Source organism: Brachyistius frenatus, unplaced genomic scaffold, assembly GCF_029030835.1.
Source record: "Brachyistius frenatus isolate BFR_SWC_R1_liver_20210118 unplaced genomic scaffold, ASM2903083v1 Contig_49, whole genome shotgun sequence".
NCBI lineage: Eukaryota > Metazoa > Chordata > Actinopteri > Embiotocidae > Brachyistius > Brachyistius frenatus.
The window spans coordinates 2459722-2474693 of record NW_027210648.1 but is presented as its reverse complement, the minus strand read 5'-3'; the positions used below and the strand labels follow the sequence as shown (position 1 = coordinate 2474693).

Sequence of the window (14972 nt, the reverse complement as noted above, 5' to 3'; positions counted from 1 at the left end):
ACCCAGAGCAACATTTGTCTTGTGCTGGAGGCAGGCTAATGAAAAGACAGTCTGGAATGAAGACAAAGGCAGAAGGAAAGTAGATTAAATGAAGGCTTTGGTTCAATAGTGTACTGAATCCATCTTGATGTTGGGCCTGACCTTCACATGATGCGCACAGAGCCGGGTAGTGCTTTTACAATCGATGTGAGGTTAATGATGGGTTAATGATTCCAGTTCTGCTCTGGTGTCATGCGAATTTGAATCTCTTCCCGTTTTAAACATATAATCATTTCAAGTACAAAAGCTAACAAAATCACGATCCTGCTTGACAGCAATTTAATGCAAGCAGCTTTCAATGAACATAAACATTAACAGGCAGGGAGGATGTTACCCAAACTGCTAAAGGTTTTCAAACATGCCTGATGAATGAATTTCATTAACATTTACCACAGCGCTCCCATTCGCTATTAATGATGTCATTCAATATTCAGCAGTCCCTGCTGGAATTCAAAATGCTCCGAAAATAACAGCTTACTGTTGAGAGGAGCTCTTTAACTCAGTAAACTTCCATGAATGGCACGGCTGCATCGGATTGGCAAATTTCTGTGACATTTGCATAAAACAGTGTTGAGCTCCAGTGTTGGGAATGTTACTGACTAAATGTAATAAGTTACGGATTATTAACTACCCTTTTAAAACTGTCATAAATAATGCAACTATTTCATACTTCAAAGTAATGTCACTGATTATATTTGATTACTTTTCTAACAAATGTTTTAAACTGCGCAATAAAGCGAATAATTCCTACAAAATAAAAGTAAACTAGTCAGTGTAAACCTCCCAACAGAACGCAGCACTGATTCATGTTGAACTTGTGTTAAAAGTTCTTCAATATAAATGGAATTAAGATTGAAATGTTTAGATTTTAACCCTCCTGTTGTCCTTGGGTCAAAATGACCCGCAGCTGTGTTCAACCAAGTTCTATTTTATTTTCATATTTTTTGGGATCATTGGTGACAAGGAGGCTGTGAGGGTTTCTTTAAAGAATGATCACCAATGATCCCAAAAAAATATAAAAATATAGAAATAAAATAGAACTTGGTTGAACACAGCTGCGGGTCATTTTGACCCGAGGACAACAGGAGGGTTAAAGCACAACCATCAAAACAAATCAAAAGTATTATTATGTCGATCACAGCTGATGGCAGTAAAGGAAAAATGTTCCCATAACCTCAAACCAAGTCTACATTCAGGTCGACTCCATGCTGTGTGATGATGAACGATCAACAAGGCTGAGTACTGGTCAGTTTTTTAATACTGGGCCCTGAATGACTCTTTTTAAACACCTTTTTGACTTATCCAAACACATGGCTGGATTTAATACCCACCAGTCACTTTTAGTTTTGGCCAATACAACAATATATAACCAGAGATGAAAAAGGTAGTTGGCCAGGACAGTTTTCTTTACATAGCAAGGTCAAGACTTTACAATGTTATGGAAAGAAACCCAACAATTCTCCCATGAGAAAACATTTAACAGCAGTCAGGAGGAAAAACTCCCTTTTAACAGAACCAGACTCAGAGTGGGCGGCCACGGCTACACTGTCATGACTAACCTCAAGGGCTTGTTTGTCTTCCTGAAGAATGGTTCAGAGACCACCACTCAGCCTCTGAGAAAACGACTAGAAAAACCCTCTTGTGACAGGACTTTTGCTGATTGGAGTCTCTAAGTGAACAAAGCTGCATATATTGATCTTCTGGTGTGGTCACTTTTGGTCTCCCTGATTGTGCTTTGGATACAACTCACTTCCCTTCAGTCATGATTTGACGCTGAAAAAGCTCCACTTTTCTCAGAGAAACAATCTGACTTCTGAAACTTTCCCTTAGTTCTAATGCCATGTCTATCACAATGCTAAATAAACAATGGTCTGCTAGAAACTTAAGGCACAAGAATATTCCCAACTGGTGGGCAATGGCTGCAGCTCTATTTACTTGAACAAGCCTCTAATGAGTCAATGAAATCCACCTTAATGTGTTCTGAATGCAGCTTTTAATAGAAAGACAACTCAAGGAAATCTGAGCTTTTGCACAACAGAGTTAACATGGAGTTTAAGAAGCAATTTTTTTTTCGTTTGCTTGCTGACCTTCAATCCTAAATAATTCTCCTTCACTTTACATGTAAAAACTTCTTTTGTGCTGTTATGTCGTTTGTTTGTATGTTTCTGAATCTTTAAACTTTATATGAAAATATGATATGAATATTAATGTGCTCTCAGACTTCTGGACTCCACTGTATGTTAAAGTCACTGTGGGTTTTTGTAGTTTCATGGGATTTTGGTGGCAATAAGAAACAGAGACTCATCAGACTTATCCTTGAATACGAGGTAACAGCGGTCTGAATTGGTCAGAACAAGTATCAGTGTTTCCAACACAGAGACTAGTTTAATACTGAAAGGACAAACTAATGTACGACCTAATTTGGAGGGAGATTTCCTATAAGTGTCATGCGCCTTACTAAAAAAAAAACATTCTGCTTTTTAACTTTGTTGCATTATATATAACAGAGGCTTTTAGGAGAAGCAGAACTGGATCTCCAGTCTCTCCTAAAAATGGATTTTCCCAGCACTCTGGTGTAAAATTGCAGATCTGCAGATCTGTAAAGCTGATTAGTTGACACAGTCAAAGGAATTCATCATCTGTATTGTTTTTCTGTTAAATTCTGTTGTAGTGAAGCTGAAGTAGCTGCACCTAAATCATCTGGCTGTTTTACCAGTTAAACAAGAAAAGTGGGTCAGTGTCTCTGTGACCACATCAGCAGGAAATCCTGTAAAAAAGGGATTATTGGGTTTATACAATAAAACTCTTAATTTACAACAGGAGAAAATTGGATAGCTCTTAGTAATAACTTGGAAATGAAAAGGTCTGATCATCCCAAAACATGTAATACCCTCAGCCAGCAGTCTCATGTTACTGAGCGTTATACCATTCCTCTCTAAAAGTACATTTCACACAAAACAGGCAGGTTTTAGGCCCTGATAGGCTGCACAAAGGCACAAAGTATCATCACACTGAATCACTGTGTAATCTGAGAGGTCGCTGCAGATACACATCACCTGTACATCAAGCTGCATTTTCAAACACTGTAGAGCATAACTAGGTTCACAGGATGGCCATCCTGTGGAAGTCACCTCCAAACATGAACTAACAAGACTAAATTCCACAGTGCTGTTTGTACAGTGAAGCTTCTGTTGACTATGTAGATACATTTCAAAGTCAAAAGCCATTGTGAACGTGAACTTAAGGATAGTAAGACAGTACTTACTAGGGGTGCACGATTCTGAATAAAATGAGAAACTCAGGATATAACATGCTGCTTCTCAATAATGGCTTGCAAATTAATGCGTTTTGGTGCAGGTTTTGACAAATGAGCAGCAATCATGGTACATGACATGTAAATCTCCATAATGACAGGCAGCACAGCGATCAGTGTTAACATTAACACATTTTCTAGCAGGTGGGCGGATGCATCTGGTCTGCTGAAGTTTTAAAGAAGTGGGGCACAAATGTAAAGTTAGAAAAACATTTACAGCCAAGGATCATGACAAGAATATACTGTACGATTTAAAAGGTACTTTCAGAGTGATAAATTAATGCCAGCGGACCTTTTCGACTCCTTGTGTTAGTTTTTTTTTTTTAGCTCAATTTGCAACTGTGGGTATTTCTTTGCAGTTGTTATGCAACTGTGGTCCCTCTTTGTTTGTGGTTGTTGTTTGTGTCTTTGGTTGTTTGTGTAATTTAATTGACAGACAGTTTAAAATATTCCGATCCAGGGAAGCAGATTTTAGATTGTGCCTGTGCCATGTCTGGCCACCCCTGTGGCCCTGCTCAAGTAAGGACATTGTATCAATTATAACTCTTAGCGGCTGATTTACTAAGATCTCAAATAAAGGGTAATAAATTGCATGTTCCTTCCAAAAGTTTCCACATTTTTAGTGCACGCGCTTTGCGGGTGATTTACTGAGTAATTGCATCATTGAAATCAGGTGCAAATCGCTGTTTTTAAATGAGGGGTTTGTGTGTTAAAGTGATTCCAGCAATGGAAAACAGCGACCACAAAAGGAAAAGGAAATCTGATCCCATTGAAATTAAGAAATATAAATATAACGAGAACAAAACGCTAAAAGGAGATTATTAGCGAGAAAGTCAAAACTGTGGGGAAAACAAAAAGGCGGAAAAAAAAATGGCTTAATAATAAAATGTAAATAAAACTGGAGGGACGGTGAATGAGATCCTCCAACAAACAGCGATCAGCAGCAGATGAGCAGGTGACTTTTCATTCAGTGCCTCGATAGTGTTCGTGAACCTGATGAAGCTACCTGTGAATTCTGCGGGACACATTCAGGACCTGTGACAGCTCACCTGAATAACGGGACTGGGGGGGATATCCAAGCAGAGATACGCTGGAACGACCCAGAGGCAGGGAAATGCTGAGTCGTAAGAAGTTTTGACATTGCTGGTATTTCGTGGCTCCTCCTTGTTGTTGTTAATCATCATTCAGTTCATTCAATAACTCAAATGTCATCACTGGACAAACGATATGTCTGAATAATTTGTAAAACCACGTTCTCGTATTCTTTAGTTTCTCTGCGTCTCCTTCTCACCACAATAAGAGCAGCAGATTTGTGCATCTGATTAATACGTTCCTTTCAGTCGTAGTAAAATAAACACGCAATCACTTCTCCTGTTTCTACGTTCAGGTTTAGTAAATATCGTTGCGGGTGCTAAATTGTTCTAATTGCATTTCCCTTCCTAGTATTTGGCACCTTCAAACAGAAAATATGACATATGCATACAGGCAAATGCACAAAATGGACAACGTGTTAAATTGCACATTTGAAAGATGCAACCCTCACTGCACGTCGTTAGTAAATCTGCTTGGACGTGATTTTACCCATGCAAACCTTTAATAAATTAGGCCCTATGTGTTTAGATTGTCCCTGCAAGTATTAAAATCACATGAAAGAAAGGGCAACCCATTGTGACGTCACCCGTTGGTTGAGCGAGGGGAAGAACTGAGTTGATGTGACTGAAAACTTGAGGACACCACACTCACCAAGAGAAAAACATAACAGAAATAGACCAACGCTGCACTGAGGAAGGTGTACTCACAGCTGGAGAAGATGAGCGGACACGAGTGTTCGTCCATCGGAAAGTTGTGAAGCTGCAGCTGGCACTCTGCGTTTATCGTCAACCTGCAAAGAAAACAAGAGATTTGTGTATTGAACCTCTTCAGTTTTACTATTATAATAAGATATTTAATGTGTAACCAAAAGGTATAAAGTGATATTGTTTAAACTTTCAAAGTATGATATCTGTAACAGTTATTTGCAGTATTGTCATATTATAAATAAAAATGGAGGGACAACCATTTGGGCATCTGAGAAACTAGTCGGGATTCAAGGACCATAATCAGTTAGTGAGAGTCATCACTAAATCACAAAGTTGCACGCCTGTCACAGGCAGGAGTTGGAGAACAATCAGCTCTCTCAGCATCTTTTCTGTTTTGATATCAAATGTGTCTCAAGGCCATTTCTAGTCAACAAATATTACAAATAAACATAAACCCATCAAAAGAAAACATCAGTGCATGTTTTTATAACCCAATTTTAAAAATCTATTTTTCCAAGCCTCGATCTCAAATTGAAAAATCTGACTTTTGAGCCATTTTGCATCTGATTCCTGAAAGCAAATACATTTCTAGCTCAGTGTGATACACAGAAAATATGAAAGAACTCACCCATTAAGTGATAAGTTGATGGACCCTATTGAGTTTTGACCATAAGTAGAGCTATTAGCAAATGTTTCAGTGGGTCTGTGTTTTCTTTGTATTTCTATGCTCACACACATTCCTGCCTAATGTTTAAGGTCCTCTAAAGATGCTACAAAAGTTTTATAAGGAATGAAAGGTATTTAACACATTTGTTCGATGTCAAGAATGCAATCAAATGCCTGTTTTAGGTGAGAAATGCAAACTGCAAACATAACTAAGTTTAGAAGAATACTTATTTGGGTACCTTTTTCCTCTGCAACTAGAGTCAACCCTTTGAACCTTTAAAACACATTTTTTTCCTGACACAAATGAACTGATAGAGAAAACAATCCTTAGATGCAGCCCTACAATAAAATACTAAATAAAATAGTTGGTTGTCTTCTACTGTCTCTGAATCGGGGTCTGAATCTGGTTTAAATGAGTATGATTTAATAGTGGCGGCCATTGCTCCTCTGCTGATAATGTCATGTTTGCTGGTGAGTTTCACCTAACTACAGTGGCCTAAAGTCTTTCACCTGTGATTGGCCAGGTCAGGCGTCGCTCAGAAAATTGTCAGCAAATCGGACGGCATTAATAATGAGCCTCAGGAACAACCACAAAAAACAGCCTGTTGTTAGCGGAGCTCCAGTGAGAAGCTGAAGAGAGCAGGTGTAAAGTGGTATTGAGAAGGTTTTTGACACTGAAAACCACAAAAATATCTTCATAAGGACGTCAAGACTGAAAAACTGCTTTGTTGGATTGGTTCAACCATCGTGTTGTCCTCGGGTCAAAATGACCCCCAGCTGTGTTCAACCAAGTTCTATTTTATTTCTATATTTGTATATTTTTTGGGATCATTGGTCATCATTCTTTAAAGAAACCCTCACAGCCTCCTTGTCACCAATGATCCCAAAAAATATGAAAATAAAATAGAACTTGGTTGAACACAGCTGCGGGTCATTTTGACCCGAGGACAACAGGAGGGTTAAGTTATCTGGAACCTACAAATAAAATATGTAGAAGTAGGAAACATTTACTTTCCCAGCTAAATTATTGTATCATGTTAACACACTGTTTTCTCTCTGTACCATTGCATTACATGACAAGCAGTATATATGTGAGCAATAACCTTCCATTGGCAACCAAGGACCTGCAGTGTTGACTGGTCTTTGACAGCCTTTGATTCACAAAACTCATAAAAGACTGATTGACAAATGTCTGTGTGGGGAGACTATGGGACATTGTAGATCTTGATGTTTCACTCTGCTGCAGTTCCGTGTGAAGTTTAATGTCCACAAAACCTACACTCACTCCTCTTAGAAAACAGTCTGCTACAATTATCAGGCATAGATGCTAGAGGAAAGCTGTCTGTGATGTGATGCAATAATGAAGCCTGGATGTTGTTGACCTTCAATTATGAAGCAGTTAAAGAAAGCTAGTAACATTTCTTATCTCACCGGGAAAAGAGGCTACAGGAAGCGGGCGAAGATGCCCTGACCTCTGTACACACAATGAAACTGATGGACTCTATTCACACATCAAACCGTGTGGCGGAGAAATCAGCCGAGACACATGAAAGACAGTTTGTTCTTAAAGGATGAGCTGCCTTTTTTCTTGTCAGATGGACAGAGGTCAATAAAAAGGCAATAATTTAAAAAAAAATGTTGAGAGGAAGTGTGGGAAATATATATGTAATGTTTGGGAGTGGACACAAAAAATAACAAAAAAAGAAAAAAGAAAAAATTATACTGTAATTCTGGTGTGATCTTTCAGCCTCATTAAGGCATGGAAGTGGGACAATAGCATGCATGTGGGAGAGGCTTGGATATCACAAAATGTCATCTCTGTTTACTGCAGCCAAGCCAATGCACAATTAATACCAAATGACATTTCATTGTCTTTCTCTCATGCCATCAGCGGATATTACTCCTCAAAGTTTGCACGCATCTGAATAGTCAATAGAGCTCATGAGGGAGAATCTAGCAGGGCTTTGTTTGAGACTTGACTTGGGCATTCAAATGCTGCCACTTCTTTTTTCTTGTGACTCTGTGAACCGTAACATTTCCCCAGGTCCAACACCATCTTTTACAGGATGTCTTAAGTTCAAACATAAGGACGGCGTCAAAAAGACTGAGGACAGTCAAGAGATGCTTCTGACTGAAGGAGTCTTTTATATTAATGTGGAGTGCTTCAATTACAAAGAGTGCTTTAGGGTACGAGGGGGGGTGCTGTAGTAAATTGGTCTTAAAGCTCAAGCAGCCAATTTGCACTTACAACTGCTGATGACGGGGATAATTGCTTTTGCACTCCTCTGTTTGGGGAATGTTTGCATAAATTTCTGAGAACAAGAGCGGTGAAGGTAACTTCAATATGAACTGATTTTTTAGTTTTTTTTATAAATCGTATTGGTTTCCAAGAGGAAGTCTATTGGTTTGATTCCTGGTCAGCTCGTCCTTTACCGCATGTCATTCCCTGGCTGTATTTCCCCATATTTCCTGTCTGTCTAATAAAAGAAATCACCAACAATAAATAAATGAAAACTTACATAGAATATAATAATGGCCACTCTGCACAAAGAACCTCAAGATCCTAGGAATTCTTTGCAAGAATCATGTTGAAAAATGTAGCCAATTAATAAGCTGCATAATATCCCATAAATCTGACTGTATATTTACAAAATGTATGTTAATAGAGCCATTTTCAAGTAAAAAAAAAAAGCAACAACTGAATACTGATACTATAGAGTACAATTTGAGTATTTTATAATTTCTGATGCTTCAAGATGGTGATTGACTGTCTGGTGCAGTAGGGAGAAATGTTGGCATGCAAACAAACAGCCAGCTGTCACATCAAAGTGTGCAATATATCCGTCAGTCCACTACAGGATACCGTGTCTGTGTCACATTTTGCCTCACATAGGCGTGGAAAGTACACCCATCTATGACCACGGTCGAAAAGGGAGGTCATGACGAAATAAAAAGATTGATAGAGTCGATGTAAGGAGGAGGTCGGGGGTGACTAGACGGAACAAACACAGGACTCAAACCCAGAAGACTGATGTTTGAGTCCAGGAGAAAAGAGAAGTCAGAGTAGATTTCTTTTTACATAATGTAAGTAAATAACCTACATAACATATTTAACTTACATAGCGAAAGTTAATTATCTTATGTGTTTTTTTTATGTAAAATTACTTATTTCAAACCAAACCATCATCTTTACATAACTGGAATTGTTGTGTCTTACTCTTGTTTTGGTGCCTAACACAACCAAACTACAACTGTGTCACATTTAACCCAAACCATGAACTTTTTCTGAACCTAACATTTTATGGCTCTGGCCTTCTCAACCCTTTTCTGATTCCGACAAATGTGAAAAAAAAACCAGTTGACGTTTACCCGAGAAGACGTACAGATGAATCTGCTGCCAAAGGAGATTCTCCAAAGTACTCGATTGAGGGTGGAAATATTTTGTAAATGAGACATTTCAGGTTTTTTTTTAATTCTATAACATTTGCAAAAACTTCTAAAAATGTTTCACTTTGTCATTATTGCTTATCGAGTTGATGGGAAAAATGTTAATTATACGTTTTCAAAAATGAAGCTACATCAGTATAAAGTGTATAAAAAGTGAATGGGTTTGGATACTTTTTAGTTTGCTCGGGTATGTAAATAGAATATTCTGCAGACCTTTTGACTCCGTTGCATTTCAGTGACACATTTTAGAGAGACGTATTTCTTTCTTTACCTCAACGTGTAAAGGATCTTCCCATCGTTCCATATCCTGAGCAGCTGGTTGGGCATTGTAATCCAGTGGGAATCTGCATTCTTGGAGTTTCTGAAGATGGTGTCTGGTAGCCAAATTAGTCCGACCATATTGCTGTTCAGAGTCAGTATTTTCATGGTGCTGTTGTATCTGAGGCGGCTGTCTGTCCATGTCTGGGCAAAGATGATGTCAATTTCATACTCCTGAAAAAAATAACAATAACAAAAAAACATACAAGTTTCATTTGATGCCAAATCATTTAAAAAACAAAACAAACAACAACCTTACAAACACTGGTCTGTGGCTGCAGAGAGAAAAAGGGAGCAACTTTACCTGCTGCTCAAGAGTGTTGATTTTCTTTTTAAATCGCAGTGAAGTATGGAGTATGTGTTTCAGAAACACATCTCTGTTTCCATCTATCATTGATCACTCTCATGCTCCTGAAAGTGATGCCTTTATCATTTTACTTGTTTGCTGGCCTGTATGTCGAGAGCAGACTTCACCTGGCACCTCTCAGTAATCTGCTTTACTCACCACTGTGCTCAGTGGAACCTCCTAAAGGCTGCAGCTCCTTTTAGTGCTTCAAGTTCTTCATATTTGTGGACAGCAACGATTAAAGAGTGTGGAAATTATTACATTTTCAGTAAATTATGAAAACCTATCTCACACTAAATATTAAATGCTAAGTCTCCCTTCAGTCCCGGAGACCTTGAACTCAAAGTAAAGAGAGACTCAGACAGCTGATGGACTGACTGATGGCACACATGTTAACCAGTGCACCTGTGAAATTTCACAGTAAATTGATCAAATCGGTTCAATCACTGACTGCAGGCCAGACAGACACCGGTGCTCCTGAGGGAACTGATCCTAATCATTTTTATAAGACCTTGAGAGGATTTTCTTTTTTTTTAAGTTCTCCTCCTAGAATCAAACTACAGATGATGCTGTTATGACACTGAGCCACCATTCACCCCTCATTTATGGTTATTTTAGATCAATTCAGCTTAATTTAACTTCTAATATGTCATGTCTGGTAATTATTATATATAGCCTGTTCATTATTCGCCCAGCTTCACATGCACAGTGGTCCCTGTTATGAATCTCAGCTGGATTTAATCATAATTGGAATATGATAAGGAGCATATTAAATACATTTGGATATTCATATCCCTGTGCAAGTTGGATATCATCTAGGGAATCTCACTTATAGATGTGGATATGGACGTCCTGATTTTTATGATAGTTTTGATTATTTTTTCCAACATTAAAATAACATATCTTGCACACTATGTGTACATTAGGTCTGTATTAAAATGTGTTAAAGAATTTGATTATTTTCCAGCTGAAAAGATCTCCATTAAAACGTGCCTCTCAGCTTTCCATTAATGTTTTTTCTGTAATATTCAGTACCCTATAGTAGTTTGAGAGGATATCAATGTGAACCTTGGCTTCAGCAAAATATTAAAGTTTTCAAACAGCACCCGTAGGTTTGGTTTACCTACAAAAATGTTGCTGAAACTAACACAATGCAACCATTGTAGCAACCCAAAGCAGCTTCGCTCACAACGTTCATCAGTTGTCATTAACTAGATGAAGTTAGATGTAACTTCAATGGGGACAATTCAAGTTCAATCTAAGTTCCTACATTTTTAATCACCAGTTGTCCAACCACCTTTCTGCCTGTATTCTTTGAGCCAATCAGTCCCCCATTAAAACTTGTCCTCTTGGATGTCCACAGAGTCTCAGCCAAAGTTCCCATTATTAATCAGCCATCTCTTCACCACCAATGTCTTAAATTCTTGTCAGACATTATATGCAAAACTGCTATCTCCGACAAGATACCAGAAACTGTTTCAAAGGTCTTAATTATTCCCATCATACATCATTGGAAGTCACATTAAATCTGGTAGAAACGTGACAATTCAGATGTCTATTAGACTGATGTCGTGAAACTGATTATGCTTTTGGTGTACTCTGCAGTCTTTTCTTAAGATCTAAAACCAAATAAAAGCTTATTCTTTTTCTATTTTTCATCGTGATAAATTGTCTCCATAAAAACAGGGTCACTATATAACCCTGGTGCAGTATACCGATGTGACAGTTTGTGGTATTTGTGATGATTTTAGCATCTGTAGGTGTGAAGTAAAAAAAAGGGAAGAGTTGATTCATGTGACTCACACATTTCCAAAGAGAAAATATACATCCTCAACATACATCCAGATACTGTTATACATGCCTATACAGGCGCATGATTTGATTCCTGACTCTTAAATCATATCTGAAGCACGATGTGAGTTTGTCTGTTAGCCTTTGGCATTGCACAAGGTTCTGCTGTGTCTTCTTATGTGAAATTAAATCTAAAACTCTAATATTGTGGACTTTGAAACTACATTTGATCAACTGGTTGGTGTATTAACAGAACAGTAAGTCTTAAAAACATTAAAAGCTCTTATGGTAAAAAGATGGTCTGCACTCATCTAGTGCTTTACCATCTTAGCAGTCTTAAAACACTTCACAGTTTGCCTCCAATTCACCGACAAACACACACATTCACACACCAGTGGCTGCTAGGGAAGGTGCTTGCCTTCTTAGGGAGCAAATTGCTGTTCAGTGTCTTGCAGAAAGAACACGTTGGCATGTGAACAGGAGGACCCAGTGATGGAAGCAGCAGCCTTGTGATTAGTGGGCAACTCACTCTACCATCGGAGACACAGCAGCCCCATAAGGTTCATATTTGCACAACAAAAGATACAAATTGAGAATTTTGTATGTGTAATGCAAATGAGTATGACTAATAAACAATCTAACCTGCTTCATAAAGCTGCTGCTGTATTGAGTGGTGCACATACAGAGTCAGAAATCTGCTTAGCAACAGTTGACCTCTCAGGGTCTTCTTTGGCTACAATGCAGAAAAGATGTACAGCATAATGACATTAATGATAGTCTGCCCTCCTCCAGCTCTTCATACTGTCACCACCACCTCAAATGCATTTGACCTTTTACCCGGTCTCTGCACCAGTTTGTATGGCTCACCAATTAGAATGAGGTCTATAATTAAGGGAACCACTGGGCGCTCATGACCTTTAATTGTGTGGAGCTCAGAGGATTTGAAAAAAGCCCAAAACATTAGTGTTTAAAGACCAGGGAAAGAAAAGTGCTGCAGATCAAATATATAGAACTAACATTAGATGTGGCAAACACATCTGAATACTGAGCTGCAGATGGAGGGTGAGGGACAAATCAAACACAACACATCAAGATTTTCAGCTATTTAGACCTTTATAGGTAATTTAAACAATGCTGAAAGAGTATTGATCCCACTTTCCCTCCCAGCTTCCAGTCACTACAAGCGGTGTTGCTGTGAAGAAAATGGGTCTTTCACCTAAACTGCTTTGGAGGAGCTGCTACATGAAGAGGTCCCTCTGGGATTTTGCTGAAATATGCTATTTTTAGATTGTTGCGATAAAAATGGCTTGATTTTACGAATGCTTTTCTTAAAAAATAGCTCTTTTTTGATGAGGAAAAAAGTTGTGATTTTTTTTTTTTTTTCAACTACTGCCTGGTCTTGTGTAATCATTGCCTATGATAAAAAACACACATCTCAGATATTATTTATTTTTTTAACATAGAGATGGGCTCAAAGTTAAAAAACGAATTTAATTTTTTTTTTATTTTTATTTAATTCAACACATGAATAAATCATGTTTCAATAAAAACATGTGCAATCTCTTTTGTCTGGAAGTGTGTGGACATTTTTTTTCTCATTCCCATGATAGGACCACATTTCGCATAAACTTTCTGTTTTTCCGGTCATTCCAGTTTTTCTGGTCAGCCAGCATGTGGTTTGTTCTGATGGTGGAGAGGTTGCGGATCCTTAATGACTGTAAACAAGGAGTTATGTTTGTTTTGGTTGGAGAGACTTTGCTCGGTAATACCTTCAGCAGAGCTTCTTTTCTCTACCTATTTATGGTAAAACTGTGGGAAATTTACAAAATTGCCAGGTCTGGCAAATATTGCAGATTTCTTGGATACACAAGATCGCCATTTCCTGTAAGGACTGATTAAGGCTGCTGATGTAAAGGTACTGCACATAGTCATGTTCAATTCAGAGGTACTGCCGTAAAGTACAAATGGAGCTCACATGATAATTTTATTCAGACTAAAGCACAGAGCAAAGTTTCTCCTGGGACACAGAAACACCTTCTGTCACTGTAACAAGCATAAACGGGAGCTAAAGTTCTATATAAGGAAAAGCTTCATGTTACAATATACAATGACAGTGTTTCCAACATTTTGTTCACAGTTTGTGAAATGCTCTGTCCCATTCTAATATCACAATGCCCCTCTGCACAAAGCCAGGTCCATAAAGAAATGATGTTTCCAGTTTGGTGTGACCTTCATCACATCCACCACCTTTGGAATGAACAGCAATGTCACCTGCGAGCCAGGTGTTATCAACATCGCTGTTGGACCTCACTGACACTCTTGTGGCTGAACGGGAGCAAATCTGTGCAGCAAGGTTTCAGCATCTGGTGGAAAGTGATGTCCTCCCATTAAAAAAAAATGACCCCAGAAGTAATTTGTGAAAGTAGCATTTTAAGGCCCACATGTTTATTGTGACAGGGCTCTCGTGCCAATGAGGAGGAATTAAGGCTGCGTAGTTATAGCGCCACAACCTCTGCATAGGTAAGAGGTCGGGGTGGATCGATGGGTCAACAGAACAGTGGTCTTTAACATGGTAGACTGCTGTTTGTTTTCTTTTTCTGATAGTCATTGTGAACTTTAATCATAACCTTAAAGGAATATTTTCAAAGATCTGTTTTCGTTCTTTTAGGCGGCACCCTTGGCGATCAGCACTAATTGCAGCTGTGTTCTCCGGCTTCATTTCCCCGAGATACAAAGTGTCACCTTTGTCATGACAGTCAATTGGCACAACACACAAGAGAAGTTTGTCTTCAGGGCTCCTTGCTACAATGCTTTTCGAACAAAAATTCAACCATTTCCTCTTTCTTGAGCCCTTTCAGGTAGAAAACCGTAAAGGTAAACATCCCCCAAAGAAGTTTACAATTCGAACACTTGCTGTAACTTGTCAGACAATTATTTGAATAAAAATGTCAAGAGATAATTATTTTAACTGTCACCATAATGACAAATGTCCTCTGTTTTAACCAAGTGAAAACCAACCGTAACGTCACCCATTGGTTTGTGAATTACCGTTCTAATACCTCGAAATCTGCATTTCGGCCGTTTCCATCTATCTGTTTTAAAACCAGAAGTGACCATATTATTTGGCCGAGCTTGGGAGGAGCGATCGTTAGATGTGACTCAATGTGATTGGGAACCTAACTGACAGACATGCCCTTCCATTTTTGAAGCCTAAAATCTAAATAATGATGGAATTATTTACATATCGACCACC

The 14972-nt window shown here is 38.4% G+C and overlaps 1 protein-coding gene across 1 annotated transcript in view; it reads right to left on the bottom strand.

Annotated features, from left to right (window-relative positions):
• LOC138624128 (gamma-aminobutyric acid receptor subunit gamma-3) overlaps positions 1-14972 on the bottom strand; it is a 53417-nt gene that overhangs the window by 13765 nt on the left and 24680 nt on the right. The window contains exons 4-5 of the mRNA XM_069704075.1: positions 9536-9756; positions 5152-5234 (exon numbers count right to left, since the gene is read on the bottom strand). Coding sequence (XP_069560176.1) covers positions 5152-5234; positions 9536-9756 — 304 coding nt within the window. The remainder of the gene's footprint in view (positions 1-5151; positions 5235-9535; positions 9757-14972) is intronic.